Source organism: Lontra canadensis, unplaced genomic scaffold, assembly GCF_010015895.1.
Source record: "Lontra canadensis isolate GAN:19392208 unplaced genomic scaffold, GSC_riverotter_1.0 scaffold51, whole genome shotgun sequence".
Taxonomy (NCBI): Eukaryota; Metazoa; Chordata; class Mammalia; order Carnivora; family Mustelidae; genus Lontra; species Lontra canadensis.
The window spans coordinates 5,032,995-5,058,720 of record NW_022631045.1 but is presented as its reverse complement, the minus strand read 5'-3'; the positions used below and the strand labels follow the sequence as shown (position 1 = coordinate 5,058,720).

The following is a 25,726-nucleotide window of genomic DNA, read 5'->3' as shown; positions in this document are numbered from 1 at the left end:
GTCTTGTTCCTGATCTTAGAGGAAAAGCTTTGAGCTTTTTACTATTGAGTATGTTGTTGGCTGTGGGCTTGTCATACATGACTTTTATTATGAGATATATTCCCTCTATACTGCTTTGTTGTGAGGGTTTTTTTTTTTTAATCATAAATGGATGTTGAATTTTGTCAGATCCTTTGTTATATTTATATTCTCTCTCTACTTTTTGTGAATTTACTATAGGTTATTTCTTTGTAGTTACCATGATGCTTACGTATAATTTATCTACAACAGCCTATTTTAAACTGATAACAACTTAAGTTTAATCCTGTTGTAAATCTCAATGTACTTGCTCCCTTCCATGTTTTATGTTTTTGCTGTCACATTTTGCACTTTTTGTCTTGCATATCCCTTAACTAATCATCATATTTATAGCTATTTTTACTACTTTTGACTTTTAACCTTCATACTATCTTTATAAGTGATTAATCTACCATTATATATATTTACTTTCCAGTGAGATTTCTTTTCATATGTGTTCTTTTTTTTTTTTTAAGCTTTTATTTATTTATTTGACACAGAGAGAGAGATCACAAGGCAGAGAGGCAGGCAGAGAGAGAGGAGGAGGAAGCAGGCTCCCTGTTGAGCAGAGAGCCCGATGTGGGACTCGATCCCAGGATCCTGAGATCGTGACCTGAGCCTAAGGCAGAGGCTTAACCCACTGAGCCACCCAGTTGCCCCCCTTCATATGTGTTCTTAATACTAATTAGCACACTTTCTTTTCAGCTTAAGTCCTTTTAACATTTCTTGTAAGGCTGAGTTAGTGATGATGACTCATTTAGCTTTAGCTTATCTGGAAAACTCTTTATCTGTTTTTCACTTCTGAGTGATAACTTTGCCAGGTAGAGTCTTCTTGGTTGGCAAGGTTTTTTTTCAGTCCTTGGAATATATCATGCCACTCCCTTCTGTCATGCAATATTACTGCTGAAAATCTGCTGATTGCCTTATGGGTGTTCCCTTATATGTAACACTTTTTTTTCTCTTGCTGCTTTTAGTATTCTCCTCTTGTCTTTTACTTTTGACATTTTGATTACGTGTCATGGTGTAGGTGTCCTTAGGTTCCTCTTATTTGGAATTTGCTGGGATTCCTGTATCTAGAAGTCTGTTTTCTTCCCTGTATTAGAGAAGTTTTCAGCCTTTATATTTTCAAATAAAATTTCTGCCTCTTTTTCTCTCTCTTCTTCCTGGGGCCCTGTGGTGCAAATGTTAGTCCATGAAATGTTGTCTCTTAAGTCATTTAAAGTATCTTTATTTTTTGTAATTCTTTTTTTCTTTTTGATGCTTTGATTGGGTTAGTTACACTGCCCTGTCTTTGAGTTGACTGATCCTTTCTCTTGCTTCATCTGGTCTGCTGTTGAACCTTTTCAGTTCAGTTATTGTATTCTTCAACATTGTGACTTCTGTTTGACACTTTTTTTTTTTAATATTTTCTATCTCTTTATTGAAGTTCTTACTGCATCCATCATTCTTCTCAGTTTGGTGAGCATCTTAATGACCATCACTTGAACTCTATCAGGTAAATTACTTATGTCATTTCATTAAATTTTTTATTTCTGAGGTTTTATCTTGTTCTTCCATTTGGAACATATCCTCTGTTATTGCATTTTGCTTGACTTTATTGATTTCTATACAGTATGTGAGATGACTGCTTTTCCCAGTCTTTCAAAGGAGTGGCCTCATGCAGATGAACCTTGTCATTCAACCCTGCCTTAGCTCTTGATTGGCTCTTAAATCTTTGACCTTGTCCAAGCTGCCCATTATATTTTTAATAATTCCCAGTAATTGAGGATGTGCAAAGATCTCTGTATCCCACATGGGAGTATCTCAGCGCTTAGATTCAGACTGACTGGAAACCACATCCTTGGGTGTTAGCTTTTAAAAGTATGCAAATATATACAGTCCTGTGTATTATGACTGGAAGCCTTATTGACCACAAAAGCCAGGTGATCTGGAGGTGTCCATTGGGTGACAACCATAGAGATTACGGTTCCAGACAAGTGTATAGGCCCTTTCCTGGGTGATACTGATGAACTCAGGCAAGGCCAAGAAAGAAAGAGAGCCGAGATGACACCCATAACCTGTGTTCCTTGAGAGTGATCCATTGGCCTCTAAATGTATGCCAGACCCAAAGCTTGCTCCTCAGGCTGAAGCTCCAGGACAAGCAAAGGCCTCCTTCACAGAAGACTAAGGATTGTGCCTCAGTCCACTGTCTATGCAGTGTCCCGGGCTGGTAGCCTGCCTAGAACCATCTTTACAATTGCCATAGTCCCATGGGACCCAGAAATAGAAGACTCCCCCCGACCCAGCCACCATGTGATTAAGGAGTATCTGTGGGGTGACAGCTACAGAAACCAGGGCACCAGACATAAAAACCAGGACACCAGATGCGTGTAAATCTCCCCTCCAGGATACTCTAGTGCTTTGGAGTGTCATAGAGGGTGAGCACACATCCTTTAGAAAGGGTTACAACTAGGCCCCAAGATGCATGTTTAATTAAATGATTTCATATGATGCTGTACAATCTGCATGTCCATGGGAGGAGGTGAGTTCAGGATCTCACATTGCCATCTTGAACTGAAACTCTAGATGCTTTACTTAGCACGACGATACCTTTGTTGTTAACTTTATTATTCCATCTTGATTATACAAAACACAATTAACTTCTAGTTCTTTTTTTCTAGCACATGGTAGTGATGGAAGACATGCTGAAAGACTTTCTTCTCGGAGAACACCTATTATTGGTTGGTAACCAGGTGAGTTATGTGTGGCTGGAACTCAGGTGCTAATGTATAAATGATAACGAGCTTAAAAGCAGTAAGTGTCTTCTCCTTGTTGGGATATCTTTTTAGAGGTGATTCTTCGTTTTCTACTAAATGACTGCTTTAATTAAGCACAGATTATCTTCCACCTTCTAAAATTTAGAATTATCTCACAGCTGAAATCACCATTCAGTCACCCATCGAGTTCTGTCCATTCTGCCTCACAGACATCGACTCTTCTTTCGCACATCTGTCACCCTAACCCAGCTCACCATCGCCTGTCCCTGGACTATGGCAGTGCTTTGCCAGTATAGCTCCCACTCTGATCTGCCCTTCACTCTGCAGCTGGGTGATACTTGTGGAACTAAAATCTGACTAAGTCTCTCTTTTTTGCTTAAATTGGCTTCCTGTTGCTCTTAGGTATAGTCTTCAGTACGGCTAATGGTGTCCTGCAGGATCTGGCCTCTGCCCGCCTTTCTAGGCCTGAGGCTAGGCTCCCTCCCTCCTTTGTCTCACTCAGTGTTAGCTTGAGCCACTGTGAACTTCCTTCAGTTTCTTATCTCTGCCCTGGTCGTTGGTGCATGCTCTTCTCTACACAGAGCGCTCCCGGTCCCCTTCTCTACCCACTTCCCCTAACTCCTAAGGGGTCTTCCCTTGTTCCTAGCCAAGTTAGGTTTCCCCTACTTTTACACCCTTCTATCTCCCTGTCATCACATTATCACAACATCACTAGTCATGTTACTCTGTTTATATATAGAGTGATTGTCTTTCCAAATTACCTCTGTGATTCTCAAGGGCAGGGACCATAGTTCTCTTGCTTATCTCTGTATCCTCAGTTCCTAGAACAGTGTCTGCTACATAGTAGATATTCAGCATGTGTTTATGGAGAATGGACATTTTCTATTTAGAAGCTTCTGATAATGTTTGGACATTTTCTATTTATATAGATAGATAGATAGATAGATATCATTATCTTCTGATAATGTTCCCCAGTTGAATTATCAGATTTAATAAACTTTCAGAAGGTGTTTGGTCCTAATTTTTCCTTTTGTTTAAACTTATAAAAAAATACATATTCTTTATATATTTAGTCCCTTAAACTTAAAATTTAAAGTGTTGATTTTTTTTTTTTTTTAATGGGCCAATTGAATGGCTTACTGATTGAATGCACAGGTTTGGATGTTAGCTGGCTACAGGTGCAGTAGGAACCCTCTCCCCGCTCGTTATGACTGTGGGTGAATTGCTTATCTTACAAGGCTGGGTTTCCTGGTATCTAACCTGGACATAAAAATAGCACACACTCAGCTAAGAGCCACGTGACTCTGAGGACTGAGGAGAGCTATGCAGGATAAGGGTGAGGTGGAGCAGCGGTTTGCTTCTGCTTCATGATAAATGGAAAAGGCACAGTGTGCTTCGAAATTACTCTAGAGCGCTGTACCCATGTTGACGGAAATCCAGTGTGCTACCGCTAGTCTATTTCCGGTCCCGAAGAAGAGAACAAGGCAGCAGGACAAAGCGCTAGGCGGTGGGGCTGAGTGAAGAGCAGCTGCCACTCTGCAGGTCCATGCCTGGACCCCAGCACCTGGTGAGGACAGGAGATCCCACTGATTTTCAGGCTTGCCTCAGGTTGGCTCCGCAGCCAGCGGATAGAGCTGGCAGGTTGAGGATTCTCAGGAGGAGCAAGGCTGGAGGCCTGGGGCGCCACAAACGCCTCTCAGTTGCTGCTGGCACAGACTGCACCTTTTATCAGCAGATCATAGTGTCTTGCCTTCTTTTGTCCTTGTTCTGTCACCTCAGCTTTGGAGAAAGAAAAATTGACAGAGGGAGTTTGTATTCAGTACAACTTGGGCTACATTTAACTGGCTTTTTCATATCAGAAGGGTCTTTTGTTCATTCTTTAGAAACCTCTAAGACCATCAGTGTCATGTAATAGTACCAGTGTTGAAGGAACTTACAGATTTACTAAGTAAATTCTGCTCATGTGTTCATTGAAGTATCTCGTGGACAAGACTAATTCTTTTAGGCTGTCCTCCTGCTTTTTGATGTCCTCCATTGTCTAATCCCACTGTGTTTATGACCTGTCTCAGCCCTCCCCTCAAACTCCTGTCCTCAGATACATCTAACACTGTTTTCAAAATGGATCTTCTTATCAGTGTCATATCCTAGCCTTTGACCTTTACCAGCACTCTCTCTTCTTTCCTCATCTTTGCCTTTTGAAATCCTTCCAACCCCAGAGTGGCAATGTGCTCTCATTGACTGAATTCCTTATTTTATAAATTTGCAACTGTCAGTGAAGGAAACAAATAAGTTAGATAGAAACTAGGGAGGGCCTACTGAAGAGAGTAAATAGTTAAGTGGCCCATTCAACTGATAGGTTTATACACCGACAGGATCAGAAAAGCACAAAGTTGGGAATCCAGAGACCTACCTTCTCATCCAGGCTCTTCAACTCTCTAGGTGATATTAGCTACATTGTTATTACTCTTCAGTGGGCTTTTTCTTTTTTCTTCTCCCTCTCTCTCTTTTTTCCCTTATCTATAAAATGATGGGATTGGAATTGGTATTTTGTAAGGTCCCTCTGGCTATAATATGCTTCTTTAATAAGGTTTTCCTGAACACAGGCCTTGAAACTTTGGCCCCATTCCCTGAGCTGTGATAGCAGTCCACTTACTGATTTCTTTTGACTTGCCTTAGACCTATGGATCTACCTGCCATGTCTACTACACAGAGAGAGAACCCCTTGAGAAAAGCTTTAGTTATTTTTGAGTAGCATGCAGTAGACATTCAACAAATGTTTGCTGAATAAATCAGAGCCTGTTCATCTTATGGATGAAATTTGGTACCTTTCACCCACCTCTCCCTGTTACCCTACCCCCAGCCATTTCTCTTCTCTGTTTCTGAGTTTGACTTTTTTTTTTTTCTTTTTTCCAATTCCACGTATATAAATGATACCACATAGTGTTTGTCTTTCTCTCTCTGGCTTATTTCACTTTGCATGATGCCCTCCAGGTTCATTAAAGTTAGACTCTTGACTGCTTCCATTTGATACGTACAAAGCAGTGTGAAGCCGCCTGCAGTATTTGTTGGCAAATGCAGAGCAAGAACCCCACAGAGATGTGTTTTGCTGAGGCTGGAATGGAGTTTCGCATTCTCTTTCCCTTCGCTTGCCTCAGAGTTCTGATCATCTAGATTTCTTTTTTAGTAGTGTGTGCTTTTGCAGCCATAGTAACTCAGGCCATAGTAACTCATCAGCAGCTTTGAAAATGCCTTGCTTCGTTTATTAGTGGCATTTTAGCACCTCTCAATAATCTGTGCACCTTCTCATCTGCCCCCTTATTTCTATCTTGTGAAAGAAAATAACAAATATAGGAAAAAGGCAGAGAAGTAGAATGAGGACTGCTGAATCTGATGGGGCGATGTCACTGGTGTTTTCACTCAAATGCAAAGTGACAAGTGAGAAAATGCCTACTTTAATCATATGATTTGCTTTGTTTGATTTTTTTTTTTTAAAGATTTCATTTATTTATGTGAGAGAGAAAGAGAGAGAGAATATATAAGCAGCAAGAGGGGCAGAAGGAGTAGGAGCAGCCAACTTTCCACTGAGCAGGGAGCTCATGCGGGGCTCCATCCCAATACCCTGGGATATAACCTGGGTAGCCCTTTAACCGACTGAGCCACCCAGGCACCCCCACATGATTTATTTTGAACCTGCGTAAACTATTTTTAGCAGTTGATCAGGCTCCTTTCTTTCTTTCTAAAACATTAGAAATGAGTGATGACTACTCAAAAAAAAAAAAAAAATATATATATATATATATCAGAAGTACAGCTTTGGGGATTCAGTATTGGCAGAGAAGCCAGTAGCAGGCTGGTATAATTCCACAATAAAGTGTGATGAATGTTCTTAATACAAACTTCCTGTAGATACATACAGTCTACCTAGCCTTCTGTTTGCAAACTAGATACTGGCTAAAGTCCAGGAAAGAAATATTTTCATAGTTGAAGTTATACCTTTAGAGATGTCTCGAAAGATTGCTTTGTTACCAGGAACAGCTTTTGCTATGAGCAAATTCAAGAGTAAATGGTGATCTTGAAGTGTCTCAAGGTTTATCATCTTCATAAGCCTAATCACACCTTTTCTTTCCGTATAATACTATCTTTTCAAAGAAACCTGATATTAGACAAGGTTTTATAACTGTTGGGAAGCTGAAAACAGTTCCATAAACATCACTTACACTGCAAAATGAAGTAGCCCACATCTTGTTTTGGTGAAGTAAATTGATTTTGTTTTTTATCCTTTCAAGTTTCTGTGTCAGATTTTATGGCACAGTGTGGCAACTTTACAGTAAGAGAAGCAGAATTGCTCCCTGTCAGCCAGAAGGGATAGGTGCCGGAAATTACACATGGCCCCTTAGGACTAATGCTGCATACTGTAGCATGACTTGTGTGTGCTGCTACGTGCATTATTTTCCACGACTATAATTATAACATCGCATGTGCCTTTCATGCAATTAGGAGTTCTCAGGCTGGCTTTTTTTTTTTTTTTTAATCATAGTATGAGTTTCTATTTATTTTATCTTTACTGAGATGGAAAAAGAGAAATCCTTATTTATTTTTGACTCAGTGATGCTTCTTCTGTCCCAACTCTTTTCTTCCCATATTTTCTTTTCTTTTGATTTATAGAGGGGTTGTATTCTGTTTGGTACACAAAATATTGATTGTGAATGTTTGGGGTTATAGAATCAACCTACAGGTGAATACTTTTTGATGTTGTTTAAAAACTCCCTAAGAATAAACTTATAATTTTATGTAAGAACGCTTGACTTTTGAGAGACAGTTGCATTTTATCAGATATTTGAAGTAAGAACTCTTCCAGCAATATAGTGTTCTAAAAATGCTCAGGTATCCCCTTACATAAGACTTATTTTTCTAATATGTGAATCTAAGTATCTATATATAATGTTAGATAAAATTACAAAGCAAGTCACCAAATTTTAATTTGTATTAATGAGACATAATAATTCACAATGACTTCTAAATGAATATAATCCAGTAATTTGCCAGATTTGTTTCCTTCCTTCCTGTCTTCCTTCCTTCCTTCCTTTTTTTGTTTAGTTTTGTTTTGTTTTTTTGTTTTTGTTTCTTTCTTCATTTTTGAGCCAGCCCTTTGTATCATTTTACCAATAATGGCGGTCTGGTGAAATTTTCACACTTAGGCTCTCCTTGGATTCCACAGTTCATATTGTTTGCTCTTAACAAAATTCTTTAGTGTTATGTCTTCATTATCAAATGAAAACTCAGCTCTGGCTCACTTTCATATAGGATATCTTCTCTGTCTCTGACTTTCATGTGTTTCATGTTTTTACAATGCTGATTCTTTAGGTATTCTTTTCAGTTCCATCATTAGAAAATAACTTTTAATTTTATTTTCCTGTTTAAAGTTATAAGTGGCTCCTCCTTGCCTATCAGATAAAATCTCTTTCATAGGCAGACACACAAAACAAACTGTGACCTGGCTCCAAATTCCTTTTATAATTTTAGTTCTTCCAAATTTGAGTTTTTTACCCACCCAGAGTAAACCAGGCCTTTTTGTCCCCCCTCCCCCCTGCCATTTTTCATATTGTTTGCTTCATACAGAGCTTCCCCTTGTCTTTGCCAAGGAAAATCCTGCCAGTTTTCAGAAGCTCAGATGTTTCTTCCTCAGTGAAGCCGTTCTTAAGTCTTCCCCAAATAGAAATAATCTTGATTTTTCCTGAGATTTTATAGTATTTGTCACTCTTTTAAAGTTTTTGTGATATATATTTGATTTCATGTACAATTGAATTAGAAGTTTCTTATGAGTAAGGGTTAAAAATGGTAATATTTGTACATTTTATAATTTCCAATTTCCTTTTTTTTTAAATCTCATTTAGTTCTACAACAGCCTTTTGGGGTAAATATTTTTATGTTCCACATTTTACAAATTAGCCTTCTAAAACTCAGAAAGTTTAAACTATTTGCTCAAGATCGTATTAGCTAGTTAATGGGAGAGGTAGGGCTCCCAAGCTCAAACTTATTTTTCACTGTAGCACACTAATGCTTACACTAGTAACAGTAATAACAACAGCAACAACAATAATACTATGTAATTGCTAACTTTGGTTGAGTGCTTATAGTAGGCCAAGACTATGCTTCACATACAGAGTATAGGGCATTTTAAAACTTTCTACAAAAAGTAGAGTATATAAAACCCCTTTGTACTAGTTATGTAGCCTCAAAAATTAACAGCATTTAATCCAACTTGTTTTATCTATTCCCCCGACACTTTTTATGTTGTCTCTTCATACATTATTCTTTTACATAATGCATTTTTCTCACAGATATCTCAATATTTATTTCTAATATGCCCACAATTCATTATTACACCTAGCAAATTGATAATAATCCCTAAATATGCTCTGATACTCTATTTTCAGTTTTCTTCCGTTATCCGCAAAGTGTCATTTTTACAGTTGGTTTATTCCAAACAGCATTTAAACAAAGGCTGGTAATTGTATTTAGCTGCAAAAGAAAATATATAGTCTCTTTGAAAAAGGAAAGCTACACCCTCCTGTTCTCTTTATCCTGAGAGGTGCTAACAAATGTTCATGAATATAAACATTTTATTCAGAATTATATCAATATTGATAAACTTCTGAGGAAATATTGTGTAGAGTATATTTTGTGAAACCAATTTAAGTTCCTGATTAATTTGTACAATGACGTCAAGCCATATCCATTTTTTTCCAGGCTAGAAATAACTGCTTTCTTTTCTGATCTTCATAGCCTTTGACTTTAAGATGTTTATACACAATGAAAATCAGTAAACAAATATTTAGTGCCAACTAAGCAGAACTCTATGCACATTATTACTATATAATTCCATATAATTCTTTGTATCTCATTCCACCTGTTAGTCATAGGCTTACTGTGACCATGGACTTAGTTTTTCTTCTGGTAAAGTCATGTTTGTTGAATTATTTAATATTGAGAGACTGTGAATATTCTATTGCCAAAATGAAAGAATGTGAGAATTTTGCTAATTAATCATTTGAACTGAGCCCTGGCAGGTTACTACCATGCAGCATCAGAAATACACCATGTTGCCAGGCCAGCATAATTGTCTAGTGTCTTGGAAGGGACTGAACACTTTGTCCTGAAATCTTCTTGCCTGTAGTACCCAGCTGGTTAGTGGCAGCAGGGAATTTGATAACAACGTATGCTGTGCTTCTAGTAGCCCCAGCAGCCTGGGAGTCCCAAGCCCATGAAATACTTGGGTTTATCAAATACAGTGACATTCATCTTTATTTTATGTTATATTGTGTTGTGTCCCTTCTCCAACCCCTTGCTTAGTGAAGTTGCTTGAATTGCAATCTGGAATTTTTTTACCATTCTGCCACCTTCTCTCTAACATTTAGTCTGTTGATCCAGTGTTCCATAGAGAATTTTTTTCCTGCACTTATTCTGAATCTGTCTTTTGTTCTTGCACATACATTGATTCTTTTTCCCCCACAGCATTTGTCATGGCTCCTTTGGTCAGACCTAATGACCAACTACCTAAGAGTATATACCTTTGCCATTTATAGCAACACAGTATTTCAAAGAGAAATTGCAGGGATGTGGCTTGTGTTATTCCTGTTTGAAAAAGAGGTTATGACTTTGACAGAGAGCTTTATAAGGCGGTGTATTTGTGAGCCATGCAAACTCGTAGTGTAGTTGAAATGTATGTCTTCTCGTCTGACTTCTGGGTACTGTTCCTTGGCTCTGTGACAGGGAAGACATTTGTGCAAATGTGTACTATCGTTCACTATTCAGTTTTAATAATTTTTTTTGATTACCTAAGTAATGTATGTTCACTGAGAGAATTTGAAAAATAGACTTCCAGAGATTCCTAGAGCAGTAATTTCACATTTTATTATGGGATTACAGAATATTAGAATAAAAATAGTGTTTAGAGATCAGCTTGTCAAGGCCCTCTATATTCAAATGAGGAAATCTAGGCTTAGATGGTGGTAAAGACCTTCATCTGGGGACAGATGAAGCAGAGAGCATAATCCAAGTCTCTTAACTGCTAGTATATTAAGGTTTTCAGGTGGAAGCAAGGAATTAGAAAATTCAACATTTGGTGGACATTTTAAGGTTTAAAAAAAGGAGCTGTAATTTATTTCTCCTGGTTTTACTGTAATACTAGTCTCTTTAGTTTGTTATTTTTTACTGCTGTTGGTAGTTGTTAATGACAATCATATAGTAGCTTTCTAAAAAAGGACACTTTTTCCTAATAAGGACACTGCAGAAATCATCTATACATATTATACAGACTGATCTGACTCCACGAATGTTATTAAAGAATTAGGGCAAACTGGAAGGAATGCCCTAAGTTCAGGGAAACACGTGAGGGAAGTGAACACTAGCAGTGGTAAACACTCGCTTGGAGTCTGTTTTAGAAATTACTGCAGAAGGAAAGATCCAACTTGACTTTCTCACTGCTCTCCCTCTTGAACCTTGGATTTCATACAGGGAGTTCCTGGACTCATGTTCTAGGCTATTATAACCTTGGAGTAACTGAAATTGACTCTGTGACATCAAGATCTAAACTCCCATGCACATCAGTTCAGGAAGGCAACCTCCTGACATTCTCTTTTGCAGTATGGCAAAACAGAAAACAGCCCAGTCCGTTCAGTCAGAATAGATGAGCCTTCAAATCCCACCATGTGCAGGGTTCTTAACTACTTAGAGTTAAGTTTGCATCTTTCCGAAACAGGTACTTTACCTTTGACTCACATGGGCTGGCGTGAGGATTCAAGTGATTAAGCACTGAAGGAGTGTGTATGTGTACAGCAGAGGGCTCCATAAACGTTAGCTTCTTCCTCTTTGTTTGCACAAAGGGAGCAGAAGCTTCCCAGAACAGCTTTCTACCTCCTTCAGCCGAGCACATCACATGACTTCCCTTTCCTTTCTTACTTTCTTTTCTCAAATTTTAGTAGTTATTCCCTGCAGGTTATATGTGAGGCGCCCATGGGGGGCACATGGACTGGGGGCTGATCCTGGCCTCATGGAGCCAGTTCTCTTGCCCAGGCACCTGATGCATTGCTAGAGTACAGTGTGCTGAATGCTGTCAGACAGTGGTTTAGGCATCCAAAGGAGAAAACCATTCTGGTCCTCAGAGCAGAAGGGGAGAAGTGAATGGGAGTCAGGCATTTCCAGGAAGTGAGACATTTCATCAGAATGCTAAGGAGTGTGTGGATGAAGATGGCTGGGTGGCGGAAGGATGGGCTGTTGTAGTCAGAACAAACAGCATAAGCAAAGATGTGGAAGCACAAAAGTTCTGGAGGCTGTTGGTTGATTAGGAACATGCTTGAGTGAGGGGGCGCCTGGGTGCTCAGTCTGTAGAGCGTGTGCCTTCAGCTCAGATCAGAATCCTGGGAATGAGCCCCAAATGGGGCTCGCTGTTCAGCAGGGAGTTTGCTTCTCCTTCTCCCTCTGCCCCTCCTCTTGCTCATGCTCGCTCTCTCAAATAAATAAAATCTTTAAAAATAAAAAAAAGTGCATACTTGAGTGTGTTTACAGAGGGCTGACATAGAAGCTTGCTAGTTTACCTGCTAATGCAGGGATCCTTCAGCATTTAATTTCGGACATTTACTCTTAGCCCAAATCCCAACCCTAGACTCATCTTCTCTTGCCTGCTCTCCATTCCTCTTTAGGTCTTTCCCCCTGCTCTACTTCTTTCTCCTCCTCCTCCTTGATGAGATACAGATGGTGTTTTCTAAGTTCTGATGGTCTTCTTGTCCAGGAAGACAAGTCTACTACAGCCTTTTCCTTTAAAGGATTTCACTGCTAATCTCTCTGAGGAAACAGGATAACTAAAATAATAAACCTGAGGAATTTGAAAGAATCCCAGAATCTTGCAAAGTTCTTAAAGTCATGCCCCCTGGTATTTTCTCTCACAGAAACTGGAAGCTTGTTTACTTCCTATCCTTGGTTTGATTCCTATCTGTGGGACATAATATATTCCCTACTTGTCTTAATTCTATAGTTAAAGCGCCATCGGATTCCTACCTCTTCGAAGGTCCTTCTCTCTAGTAGAGTGTCAGAAAGAACACAGTGAGAACAGTAATGTAAAAGAAAGGCCATTCTCATGAGACAGTTCGTATTTTTAAAGATTTTGTTTATTTATTTGTCAGAGAGAGAGAGAGCACAAGCAGGGGGAGCAGCAGGCAGAGAGAGAAGCAGGCTCCCTGCTGAGCAAGGAGCCTGATGTGGGACTCGATCCCAGGACCCTGAGATCATGACTTGAGTTGAAGGCAGCTTAACCAACTGAGCCACCCAGGTATCCCGAGACAATGTGTATTATTTTGGATCTCTCATTCACAGCTTCCTTTTCTCTGTTTAAATTTTCACTCAGTAAGTATTATCCTCAGTAAGAGTTAATAATGATGTAAAAACTGTTTATTTCATGCTAATTTCTATGAAAGAACACACATTTTTACATACAGAATAATGATAAGTAAAGAGAAATATTCACAGGAACAAAATGAAAATGGTAGCAGATTTGTTTTGGCAGTTGCACACTGGGTAATGTTTTGTTTTTTCCATTTCCCAGTGAGGGAAATGAGTATGTATAACTTTTATGATGGAAAAATAAGATATTATTTATGTATTTATTCAATTACAGTAATCCTGGGATTTTCTGTTCTAGGCAAAAACTACGATTAGAAAGAGCAAATTGAGCTAAGCAAGGTCAGGCCTGGTTACTACTTGGATGGGAGAAAGAGCAAATCGCTGTAATTGTTCCTTTTTGCTCAGGATATTTACAGAAATCCCTCTGAGGTTATGCTTTTAGCATTTCTTCGAAGGAACTATCAGAGCTTTTAAATGAAGTCAAGAATGACCTGATGAGATCTCTGTTTTAGAAAAATAACTAAACAACTTGTGGGCTGGCCTGTTGTGAGTCCAGAAGAGGGACACCAAGTAGGATCTTTTCTGAGAGTTGGAGCAAGAAGATGGGCTGCCCTTGAGTAGGGACAGTGCATTGGAGAGGAAGGAGCAGATATGGGAAGCAGGCACTTCAAAGTAAACAAAGCCAAAATTAAACTGTCTTTTTTAAAACTAGACTTCCCTCCCCCACCCAGCAAATGTACTTCTCCTGCCCTGTTTCATTTGTCAGTAAATAGCCGTGCCCCCCCTGCCCCCACTTGCCCCGTTGCCCAAGATAGAAACTTTGACTTCTGTCTCATCTCCACATCCAGTCCATCACCAAGTCCTGTTCTTTTCCCTAAATATCTCTTAAATCCCTCCATTTCTTCTGCTTCTTAGTTGAAGCCACCATCATCTCCTATTGGTTGAAGGAGTTTCCAAACTGCTTTCCTGTGCTTTCATTCTTCCTTTCTTTCTGCCAGATCATGATACCAGAGTGATTTTTCAAAAATCAGCATTTGATCCGATGACTCCTGTACTGCAATGGCTTCTCAGTACTTTTAGGAAATAGTCCTGAGTCTTTTAAGTGGCTTCCAAGGCTAGACCCTACCTGCCATTTTTGTTTTGTTTCTTAACCACTCTCTTCTCTCGTTCCTGCTTTAGCTTTTGACTTCTCTCAGACCTGTCCAGTGCTCCAGCTCACAGTTCCCCTCAAGTCTTCACACATACTGTTCTCTCCACCTGGAACACTCCTCCTTCTCCTCCTCCCCTTTTACCTCTTTAAGTCCTTGATGTCCCCCAGTAGACATCACAGAGGGTGGTGGGCCTTCCTGAGCCCTTTGCTAAAATCTTCAGACATCTTGGGTGTCCCATATCATAACATTTGCTATGGGTATTTATCTATTATAGTTGCTTACTTGCCTGTGTTTCCTACTAGATTGTAAGCTGTGAGTGTGGCCATGGGTTGTTGCTGTTCTATTTACCTTCATATCTTGCTCAGCTAGTACAGTACCTATAAATTATGTGTTAAAATAGTTGATGAATTAGGAAAGGGAGGGAGGGAAGATAGGAAGGAGAGAAAGGAGAGAAAGGAGTGAGAAGTAAGAATAAAAACATTTTGCAGGTAGAGACCACACAGGTTCAAGTGACATTTTTAATAGGGTCATGGGAAAAAACGGAGTAGTCAAAAGCATTCCAAGATTCATTTACTGAGCATCTGGGTACATGGCAATACGCTTGTTTACTGGGGTTAAAAAGCAAAAGGAATAGGTTTCGGTGGCAACATAATGAGTCCAGTATGAACATCTGCAGAAGTTCAATCGGCAGTTCGGGACAGGTGATCTCAGCTGGAGCTTAAGAAAGAAGTGTGAGCCATGTGTGATGACTCCAGTCATGGGAGCGAGTGAGATTGCCCAGAGAGAGTATATGGAGCAAGAAGACAGCTGACGTTGACATTCCGAAGACCCTAATATAAAGAAAACAGCAGAAGAGCTCCTTAGTGGCAGCTGGGGACATCATGTCACATCCTACATTTATGGTCCTTTTAAGGCCCTATAACAGTGTGTTGCTCAAGAGCAGTCTGAAAAAGCCTGGCTGGTTCAGTAACTTTGGAGGTGGGAAAGGAGCAGGAACTCCTGATAGTAGTTTTTCGTGATTTGTTTCTTTCAGGAAATCCTCTATATTTCTGACATTACAGTGCATTTATGATACTTGCTTTTCTCCGGAGTCATTGAAGTTAACAGACGTGATATATTAACAAACACATTTTACTCATCTGAATGTATCTACTTAAAATTTTATGTTTGTTGTAGCACACCATTTAAAGCTTATAGAGCTTTGTAGTAGACATGCAAATGTGAAAATATTTTCCTTCTCTTTGTTTCCATATTAGGTTTATAACTATTTGGGGAGAGATCCAGTTAGATATCAAAAAGATTGCTACAGGGTGAAATGATCCATTGTTCTTACTTTCATGTGTTTGCCGGTCTGACAGCTCTGCTAACTGACTCTTTTGTAGGTGAAATGTATAAATTGGATCATTTACAAACCTTGTTCTGTTTTTACAGGTCTATAACTCATCACAGTTTCCAGTATTCATTATCTTTTTAAACTTGGTCATAGTATTTATCTTACTGAGATTTATTCCCTTTTCTGGTACTTTCCAAATTCTCTGTATTCATTCAATCATTGGACACACATTTATTGAATACATTTTTTTTGTGTCAGACTCTGTGCAGGGCTCTGGGAATAGAGCAGTAAATAGGCCTGGCCTCTGCCTGCATGGCACTTTCAGTTCACAGAACAGTGGATAAGAGAGACTTTAAACAAGTTGTTGCATATATAAATCTATTGGCACTTAAGAAGGAAAATTACAACTAAGTATGGGAGATAAGGAAGGACCCGACTTACATGAGAAGGTAGTAAAGGCCTTTGTGAGGAAGGAATTAAGATAATGAATGAGAATGGCTAGAATGGTTAGTGAGAGAAAAGCTCCCTAAGGAGAAGGGTGTGCTTGTGCAAAGCCCCTGAGGTAGGAAGAACTTGGATTTTTTTAAGAACTGGAGGAAGTTGAGTGTGGCTAGAACAGTATTTGGGAGGAAAAGGATGACACAGGAGGGCTGGAGGGATGGGTAGAGCATGTAGGAATTTGCAGGCCACAGGAAGGATTTTCAAAATTATTCTAAATGCAATGAGAAGCTATCAGATGGGGTTGAGCTTATCTAACTCTTAATCTAAGACATGATCTAATTTATCCATTAAGAAGATTATTCCAGCAGCGGTTTGGAAAATACATTCAAAGTAAGATGAATGAATGTAGGGAGCTCAGTTCTAAGACCATTGCAGGTATGTATTCTTGCTGCACAAAGGATGGTCTGCAGACCAGCAGCATTGGTGCCAACTGGGAAATGTCTTAGAAATACATGGTCTCTGACCCCACCCCAGACCTACTGAATCAGTCTGCATTTTAACAAGATCACAAAGCTGACTCATTTGCTAATCAAAGCTTGAAAAGCGCTGTTCTAGACAAGATATGGCATTCCTTTGGTTTAAAACGATTCCAGAGAAATTTGGCAGACTTAAGATATATTTTGGAGGCAGAAATGAGAGGAATTGGTTACAAATTGAGAGGTGGAATGAGAAGTACTGAGGACGACAGGGATTGCTGTCATAAACAGCTGTAGAGAGGGAGATATCATTAATTCATCTGACCAATAGCCGAGTGCCTACTCTGTGCCAGCGCTATTCTAGACACTAGCAATACGATAGTGGACAAAACAAGCCTCCCGAGGAGCTAATGTTTACAGTTGAGGAATAGGATAACACACAAGTAAATACGTTGTTAGAATTGTAAATGATAATAAGTGCTTTGGAAAAAGATAGTGTTAGCTCTTGATTTTCCTGTGGGAGAAAAGTCTTCCTCCCCTAGTCTTTCCCATCTTTTTAGTCAAGGAACGATCTAGAATTAATCTCTGGTGGTTCTTCTCCTTTATCCTCCTGTGTCCAGTCCATCAACCAGTTTTGTCACCTTTACTTGCAAAACACCTGGAATCTATCCTTCTTCATTTATACCCCCCTCATCTAAGCCATCCCCATCTCTCACCTGGACTCTTGCAGTAGCGTTCCAACTGGATTCCCAGTTTCCTTCCTTCCTCCTTTATAATTCACTCTCCATACCTAACCAAGGTGATTTTTTTATAATCTATATTAGTTCATGTCACTTCTCTGCTAAAAAATGCCCCCCCCCATCTCATAGAATAAAATCCCACTTCTTCACCTTGGCTTGTAAAACTTAGTTGATTAGACTCTACTTACTTTAGGAAAAAAAAAAAAAAGATTGATTTTAGAGAGAGAAAGACAGAGAGCAGGGGGTAGGGGCAGAGGGAGAGAGAATCTCCAACAGACTTCCTGCTGAGTGCAGAGCCTGATGCAGGGCTCCATATCACCACCCTACGATCATGACCTGAGCCAAAAAAGAGTAGGATGCTTAACCAGCTGAGACACCCAGGTGCCCCACAGCCCTACTAACTTTTAGTTATCTTGTATATTCTTTTCTTGCCCACAACACTTGAACACACACTGGCTGTTCCTCAGATATCCTGAGCTTATTTCCACTTTAGGGGATCAGCTGTAGCCACTCTTCTCCTGGAATGCCCCGTCTGTAATCGTCCTAGAACTGGCTCCTTGTCATTTACATCTTAGCTTTCAGTTACCTATGGAAAAGTCTTCACTTCTAAATCAATATTAATGACCACCCAGTTGGTATTGCCTTACCCTATCTTAATTGTATATAGAGAATATTGCTATTTGATCATTGTCTCATTTATTTATTTAGTTGTCTAATTATATCTTGCTGCCTTTCTACCTACTTTTCTAATCTACCTTCCAGTCTGTCTTCACACTCTTGAAATGGAAGCTCCATAGGAGCAGAAACCTTATCTGCCTTATTCACTGCTCTCTCTCCTGACACATACCAGCACTCAATAAATATTTGTTTCCATGTTGAATAAATAAACAGCCCGTCTCCTGGAGCCAGTTTCTCCTTTTGTCAGTCAGTATATTTTGCATATTGTTGTCATATTGACCTTCTTTACACATTGATTTCATTGTGTTTCTTCTGAATTGAGGGTGTACAATGGATCTTAATTGCTTGCTACTGTCTATGTGTGCTACATACCTCTGTCCTATTTATTAAGTAGTTGGTAATCAGTCCAGTCCCCTTAACCTCTCTTACATCTATCATCTTATGATATATTTAGTCAAAGAGAAGAGAAGAGAGAAAGATTCTAAGGCTGTGAGAACCTGTATCATAGGGGGCTTCTAGCTGGCTCAGTTGGTAGAGCATGTGACTCTTGATCTCAAGGTTGTGAGTTCCATTGGGTATGGAACCTACTTAAAAAAAAGAAAGGGGGAAAAAAGAACCTGTATCATATAAATTAACAATTATTTATCTACCCTGGTGGCTTGTCTTCTGTGCTCCGCATGTATATATGTGTCTTGCCTCCTTTTGAGAATTGTGAAGGACAAATTCTAATAATTTCTTTGAGAATTTGTTTATCTTAGAGGAACTGTCACAGTTCTATGACTTTGATGATACTCAATAAATACTCACTTGGTTGATTTGAATTTCTATCATTAGTGCTTATAGAATGCCTTTCTTTATAAGATATTTGAGGATGTAGCAGAAATACCAATAATAATGCCTGTTTCCTTCCATTGGGCTTCTTCTGTCCTTACTGCTCAGCACCATGCCTTTCCCTAATCTGTCTATTTCTTTAGGATGGATTCCTGGAAGTGGGGAAAGAGAAAATTCAAGGCCTAGTTTACCTAAATAAATTTCAGACTGAAAGAAATATAATCCATTATGTTGGGACTAAAAGCATGAGCATCAGAGCCAGACAGATCCGGATTTGAATCCTGGTTCCCCTATGATTAGCTGTATGACTATGAAAATGTTGCTTAGCTTTTCTGAGTCTTGGTATCTTGATTTATGAGGTTGGAGTAATCATGCTACCTCCCTCATAGAACTGTTATGATGATTAAATGAAAGAACACATGCAAATACTTAGGATAGAGTCTGGCACGGTATAAGAAATTAATAAGTTATTTATTGCTAGAACATAAAATATATGGAATTTAGCTTTTTAACCACTTCTACTCTTCTCACACAACCCACTTGTTAAAAGAGTCCCCCTCTACTTGAAAACTTGAAAATGGGGAAGTGGCATGGGAGCAGTTTCCATTTTTAATAGTCTGTCTTCCACAAAAGGACAGCAACTCTCAGCATCAATAAGTGGTAAGGAAATGAGGACATTCCTGGCAAGAGTAGATACGGTTGAGACTTATTAATAAACACTGGTTATAATTTAGGTTTCTACTGTTTTGAAGGACTGGAAAGTAGGATAGAAAGAGAAGAAAGGAGTGTTTGATTAAAATAGAAGTATAGTATTATATTTATCTGCCTGTAACTGAAAACCATACTTCCAAAGAACTGATAAGAAAAATCATTGTTTTTATACTTCCTTTATTCCTTTTGATGCCTTTCTTCAAATCTGAAGTGGTTAATATTGTATTGTAATGTCTGAACGTAAGTGTAAAATTATGAAACCGAAAAAAACAAGCTGTAGAAGGGTAAAAATAATTATAAAGTTCCTTTTAAATAAGAAGAGCATGTTTAGTGTATTTGATGTAAACAAAGCTAGTGTATTTAGAAGTAAATTTTTTTAAAAATCTTTGTGTCAGAGAAGTTGTATTTGTTTGCTATATGTAAACATATATGTGTGTATATATGTATATGTGCATATTTTCATTAATAAAGAGCGGAAACAGTACAAACTTTGAGAAAGTAGGTTTTGGCAAAAGATCTTCTGGCTTGTTTTACCTCCACAAAAGTCTCTTTTTACTTAATGTTCTCTGTGTAATTACAGGGTGTCGGAAAAAATAAGATTGTTGACAGATTCCTTCACCTGCTTAACAGACCCCGAGAATACATCCAGCTGCACAGGTAAGAGTAGAAGACCCAAACCTCTTGAGATCTAGTTTAATCATTTATTTTTCTCCCAGCACAATTTAAAAATACTTTCTTAAAAGTCCATTTTATAAATCAGTTTCATTTCTGTTCCTCCTGTCCTTATCTCTCTTTTCCTTAAAAGGCAATAAAACATTGCAAAATTTGTTTTTTTTTTTTTTGTGACTAATGCTTTATAAACATGAATTAATAGATATTTTGTGGACAGAGAGTGTTGAACATTACATTCTAGGAGCAGATTTCGTCAACATAAAGGCTCTTAAATTAGAATAAAAATATGTAGCAACTAAACTCTTTGCTAAAAGGAAGCTAAAATAGCTCACAAGGAGAAACAATAAATTATATGATCTCAGATATGAGGTAAGGAATCAAAAATGTAGAAGAAATAAGTTATTAGTCTCCTTGCCTTCCTTTTAAACACTTTATGGATCATTTAGTTTTGTGTGGTCAGAATGCTGGTTCAGGGACACCTTTTAATCAGATAGATATTCTTGACCTGAACTGTTTTTAGCTTTCTCAGTTAATCTGTTCTGAATCTTTCTAAAATAAAAATAAGTAGCAGATTCACCAAAAAGAGAGAGAGAAAGAAAGAAAGAGAGAGAGAGAGAGAGAGAGAGATGGGGAGAAAGAGAAAGAAATAGAGAAATCAAAGAATATACCAAGTAATAACCACTTAAAACTAGATTGAATTATTTTAATTCCAGGAGATAAAAAATATTGTGTAATGTAAAAAAAACATTGGGTTGATTTGCAAGAATTAATTTCTCATTTGGGTCCTTTCATTAAATAATGATATGTTCTTAGAAGAAAAATGTAGGAGAAAAGAAGACAGAACTAATGGGGCATAGGAAAAAGAGAAGAGAACTAATATAAAGCTGAGAGGTGGTCAAAAGCTCCCTCTTGGGATTTACACCTCTGGCTGTTACAGAGTAAGTGGTATCTGATTAGTCCTACCATAATAAAGGGTTATAAAACAAGACTCACAAATACTAGGAGGTTTACAACTACAGGGATCTGTGAGCTAAACAACTGTCAGAGCTCCAGGTGGTTAGGAGCTTTCATTACACACTCCTGGTATTCAGAAGATACTCTATAAAGTCTGTGCATTAGAAGTAGAACAAATCTGCCCCTAGAATAAAAGCTACTCTATGCCCATCCTTAATAAGTTAAAACATAAGCCTTGAGAAATTAAGAATCCTTGCTATTTAGTAGTATTTTAGAAGTTTTTCTCAAACAGAATGACTTTAAAAACTAAGGGGACAGATGTTAGGAGGGAAGTGTCTTTAAAAGATCAGTCTTATTCAAAAGTATGTTAACTTCTTAGCCAAACATACTTAACATGAAATGAAGGAAGACTACAAAATCCATTCAGCAACACATAGCGTTCAAAATGTCAAGCATTCAATAGAAAATTACTAGACATACAAAGAAGCAAGAATATTGGTCAATAGAAATAAACCCAAAAAGGACAGATAGTGGAATTAGCAGACAGAGACTATAAAACAGTTGCCATAAATATATTTAGGCATTTAAAGGGGGAAAATGAACATAATAAGGGAATAATTAGGAATTCTCAATAAGGAATGGCAACCCTAAAAAACAGTTTCACATATAAGCAATTGGAGTCTCAAAAGAAAGGAGAAAGAATAGGGCAGACTGATACTTGAAGATATAATGCTGGAAAATTCCCAAATTTGTCTGAAAGTATAAAATCACCAACCTAGGAAACTCAGTGACTCTCAAGTGGGATAAATAAGAAACCACAAAAAAGTACATTATACTCAAATCATTGTTAAATTAAAAGGTAAAATAGGGGCACCTGGGTGGCTCAGTGGGTTAAAGCCTCTGCCTTCGGCTCAGGCCATGATCCCAGGCCCACATCGGGCTCTCTGCTCAGCAGGGAGCCTGCTTCCCCCACTTCCCTCTCTCTCTCTCTCCCTGCCTCTCTGCCTACTTGTGATCTCTGTCTGCCAAATAAATAAATAAAATCTTTAAAAATAATAATGATAATAAATTAAAAGGTAAAATCTTTAAAACTGCCAGAGGAAAAAAAGACAAATTACTTATAGGGGAAAATGATAAAAACGACTGTTGATTTTTCATGTGAAATAAATACCACAATTCAATGAAATGATTGTTTTGAAAGTGCCAAAAGAAGAAAAAAAGTAAATGTAGAATAATGTGTTTGGCCAAAAATTCTTTAAAAATAAAGACAATTTCAGAAAAACAAAAGCTGAGAATATTTTTTCAGCAACAGACCTGCATTATATTTAGTTCAGCGTTTTCCATGAACATAGATACAAAAACCTTGAGTATTAACAAAACAAATTCAAGAATATATAAAAAGGATAATACATCATAACCAAGTGAGTTTTATCCCAAGAATATAAGGTTGACTTAATATTTGAAATTAAATAATGTAGTTTGTTTACTTTACGACATAAGGGGAAAACCATGTGATTGTCTCAATCATTGCAAAAAAGTACTTGAGAAGATTTAGTACCCATTCATAATAAAACATGGCAGCAAATTAAAAATAGGAAACTTCCTCACTTGAAAAGAGGCCTTTCTCAAAAAAAGAGTTTGTTTGTTTATGTGACAGAGAAAAAACAGAAGCAGAGGGAGCAGGAGAGGGAGAAGCAGGCTCCCTGCTGAACAGGGCGCCCAATGAGGGGCTCAGTTTCAGGACTCTGAGATCATGACCTGAGCTAAAGGCAGGTGCTTAACCAGCTGTGCTACCCAGGTGCCCCTTGATAAGAGGCATTTGTGAAAAGCCTGCAGCTAACTTATATTTAGTGGTGAAAAGCTAAATGCTTTCTTTCGGTGATGGGGAAAAGGCTAGGATATTCACTATTAAGCATTATGCTGGAGGCTCTAGCCAATGCAATAAGACAAGAAAAAACCAAAATTGAAATACATGTTTGTTTTTTTTTTTAAGATTTTATTTATTTATTTGATAGTGATCACAAGTAGGCAGAGAGGCAGGCAGAGAGAGAAGAGGAAGCAGGCTCCCCACTGAGTGGAGAGCCTGATGCAGGGCTTGATCCCAGGACCTTGAGACCATGACCTGAGCTGAAGGCAGAGACTTTAACCCACTGAGCCATCCAGGTGCCCCTGAAATACATGTTTTTTGTTTTTTGTTTTTGTTTTTTAAGATTTTATTTATTTATTTGAGAGACAGAGATGACAAGTAGGCAGAGAGGCAGGCAGAGAGAGAGGAGGAAGCAGGCTCCCTGCTGAGCAGAGAGCCCGATGTGGGGCTTGATCCCAGGACTCTGGGACCATGACCTGAGCCGAAGGCAGAGGCTTTAACCCACTGAGCCACCCAGGCGCCCCTGAAATACATGTTTAAATGGACGAAGTAAAATTGTCTTTGTTTAAAGGTGACACGATTGTATATACAGAAAATCCTAGGAAATCAATGGGGAAAAAAAACATCAGAATAAGTGAATTAAGAAAGATCACAGGATACAAGGTAAATGTACAGCAGCAGTTGTATATTTATATATATATATTTATATAATAGCAATGGGCAGTGGAAAAATAGGTTTGTTTGTTTTTTTTAGTTTTGTATTTAGTTAAAGAGGGCACATGATATGAAAAGCACTGGATGTTTTATTCAACTAATGAATCATTGAATATTATATCAAATATTATATCAAAAACTAATAATGTAGTATACATTGGCTAAATGAATTTGAATAAAATAAAATTTTTTTAATATTTATAATAGCATAAAAACATGAAATACTTTGGAATAAATTTAATAAAATATATGTGAATTTTAATTCACATGAATGAATGAATGAACATGGCAAGGCCAACCCAACTCTCTTTTATAGGTCACCTACAAAATTTCCAGCCTATTTCCACTACTTCTCATGATATTCTTTGTATGAATGAGTGATGCCTTAAGAATTTCAACTCCCTTTTTTTCTTTTTTAGGAATTTACTATGTCAAGACTATAGGACTAGGTGTTTTAGGTGATACCAAAAGAGATAAGAAACATAATTTCTATCTTTAAGAAGCTATAATACTATTCTTACTTATAATTATTTCAATATTTTATGTTCCCCTGAATCTATTTTTTCCCTTTACCTTTAAGCTTTAAAACCAGCTTTTCTACCTTATGGACAAAGTTTGAGGAAAATAATAAAAGAATCACAAAAGTTTGACTCATTTGTAATTTCTTACCCGAGTAACTTTTTTTTTTTTTTTAAGATTTTTATTTATTTATTTGACACACAGAGAGAGTACTAGTAAGCAGAGAGGCAGACAGAGAGAGAGGGAGAAGCAGGCTCCCCACCGAGTAGAGAGCCCGATGTGGGGGGCTCGATCCCAGGAGCCGAAGGCAGAGGCTTTAACCCACTGAGCCACCCAGGTTCCCCTCACCCGAGTAACTTTTGTTGATCACATCACAGTTCTAGTTTTTGAGCCACAAGGCACATGGAAAGACCCATATTTTACATTTTAAGTATGATATAGTGAGCATTTCAGTTCGTTCTTAGGAGAATTTGAGCTATTTTATTTTGGTTACATGTGTTTAGTTTCTACCATACAGTGGGGCCGTTAAAAATACGTAATTACTTGAAACTTTTAATTAGTACGTATTCTGATGCCACTTAAGCATGTAATGTTAACTTAGAGCAAAAACAAATGAATTTAAATTTTAGATTTTAAAATAGTCAAGCAAAAAACCAACTGCTCTTAAAGATGACATCAGAGGTTGAAATTAGCTCACACATTTATGCCCCAGAAAGAAAGTAGTCACTTTATGTGTGAGTCCCTTTGTATGATGGGGCAGTTTTCCCATTTGTATATATTGAACACCAAAATATTTTTAAAGAAAGATGGATTAGGCTGAATTGCATCAGTCAATTCTGATTGTAAATTATGGAACACAATCAGAAAAAAAAGGAGGCAAAGAAATAAAACAAGTACTTAGTAATTATTTCTGGGTGTATGTCACTGTCACACTGATAGTAAACAGGCCTTTTGCTTATAATTCATCATCTTTAATAGTTATAAGAAGTTTTGATGTCTTATTTTTCTAGGAATTGTTTTTCTAATTGTTGGTTTAAAGTTGTTTATAATATCATATGATATTTTACTGTCCTTAGGCTCGGTAATGATATCTTCATTTTTATTCCTGGTATTGGTTATTTGTCTTCTCTCTCTTTTATTCTTGATCAGTTTTGCCAAGAGGTTATCAACATTATTGCTGTGTTCAAGCAACCACCTTTTGGCTTTTGTATGTTTCTTTCCTATTCAGTAATTTCTGATTTTATCTTATTATACCCTTTCTTTTATTTTCTTTGGGTTTAATGTGATTTCTTTTTTAAACTTTTTAATTGAATGCTTATATAATTGATTTTCACTTTTTAATTTATGTATCTGGAACTGTGTATCTTTGGGTTTCCCTTTGGGTCTCAGTTCTTTCATCTCTGATTAAGAAAGGTAGACAAGGTCATT

General features: G+C 37.9%; 1 protein-coding gene across 1 annotated transcript in view; it reads left to right on the top strand.

Annotated features, from left to right (window-relative positions):
• The window catches only part of VWA8 (von Willebrand factor A domain containing 8), a 329,596-nt gene that overhangs the window by 141,133 nt on the left and 162,737 nt on the right, over positions 1-25,726 (top strand). The window contains exons 20-21 of the mRNA XM_032873943.1: positions 2,718-2,789; positions 20,153-20,229. Coding sequence (XP_032729834.1) covers positions 2,718-2,789; positions 20,153-20,229 — 149 coding nt within the window. The remainder of the gene's footprint in view (positions 1-2,717; positions 2,790-20,152; positions 20,230-25,726) is intronic.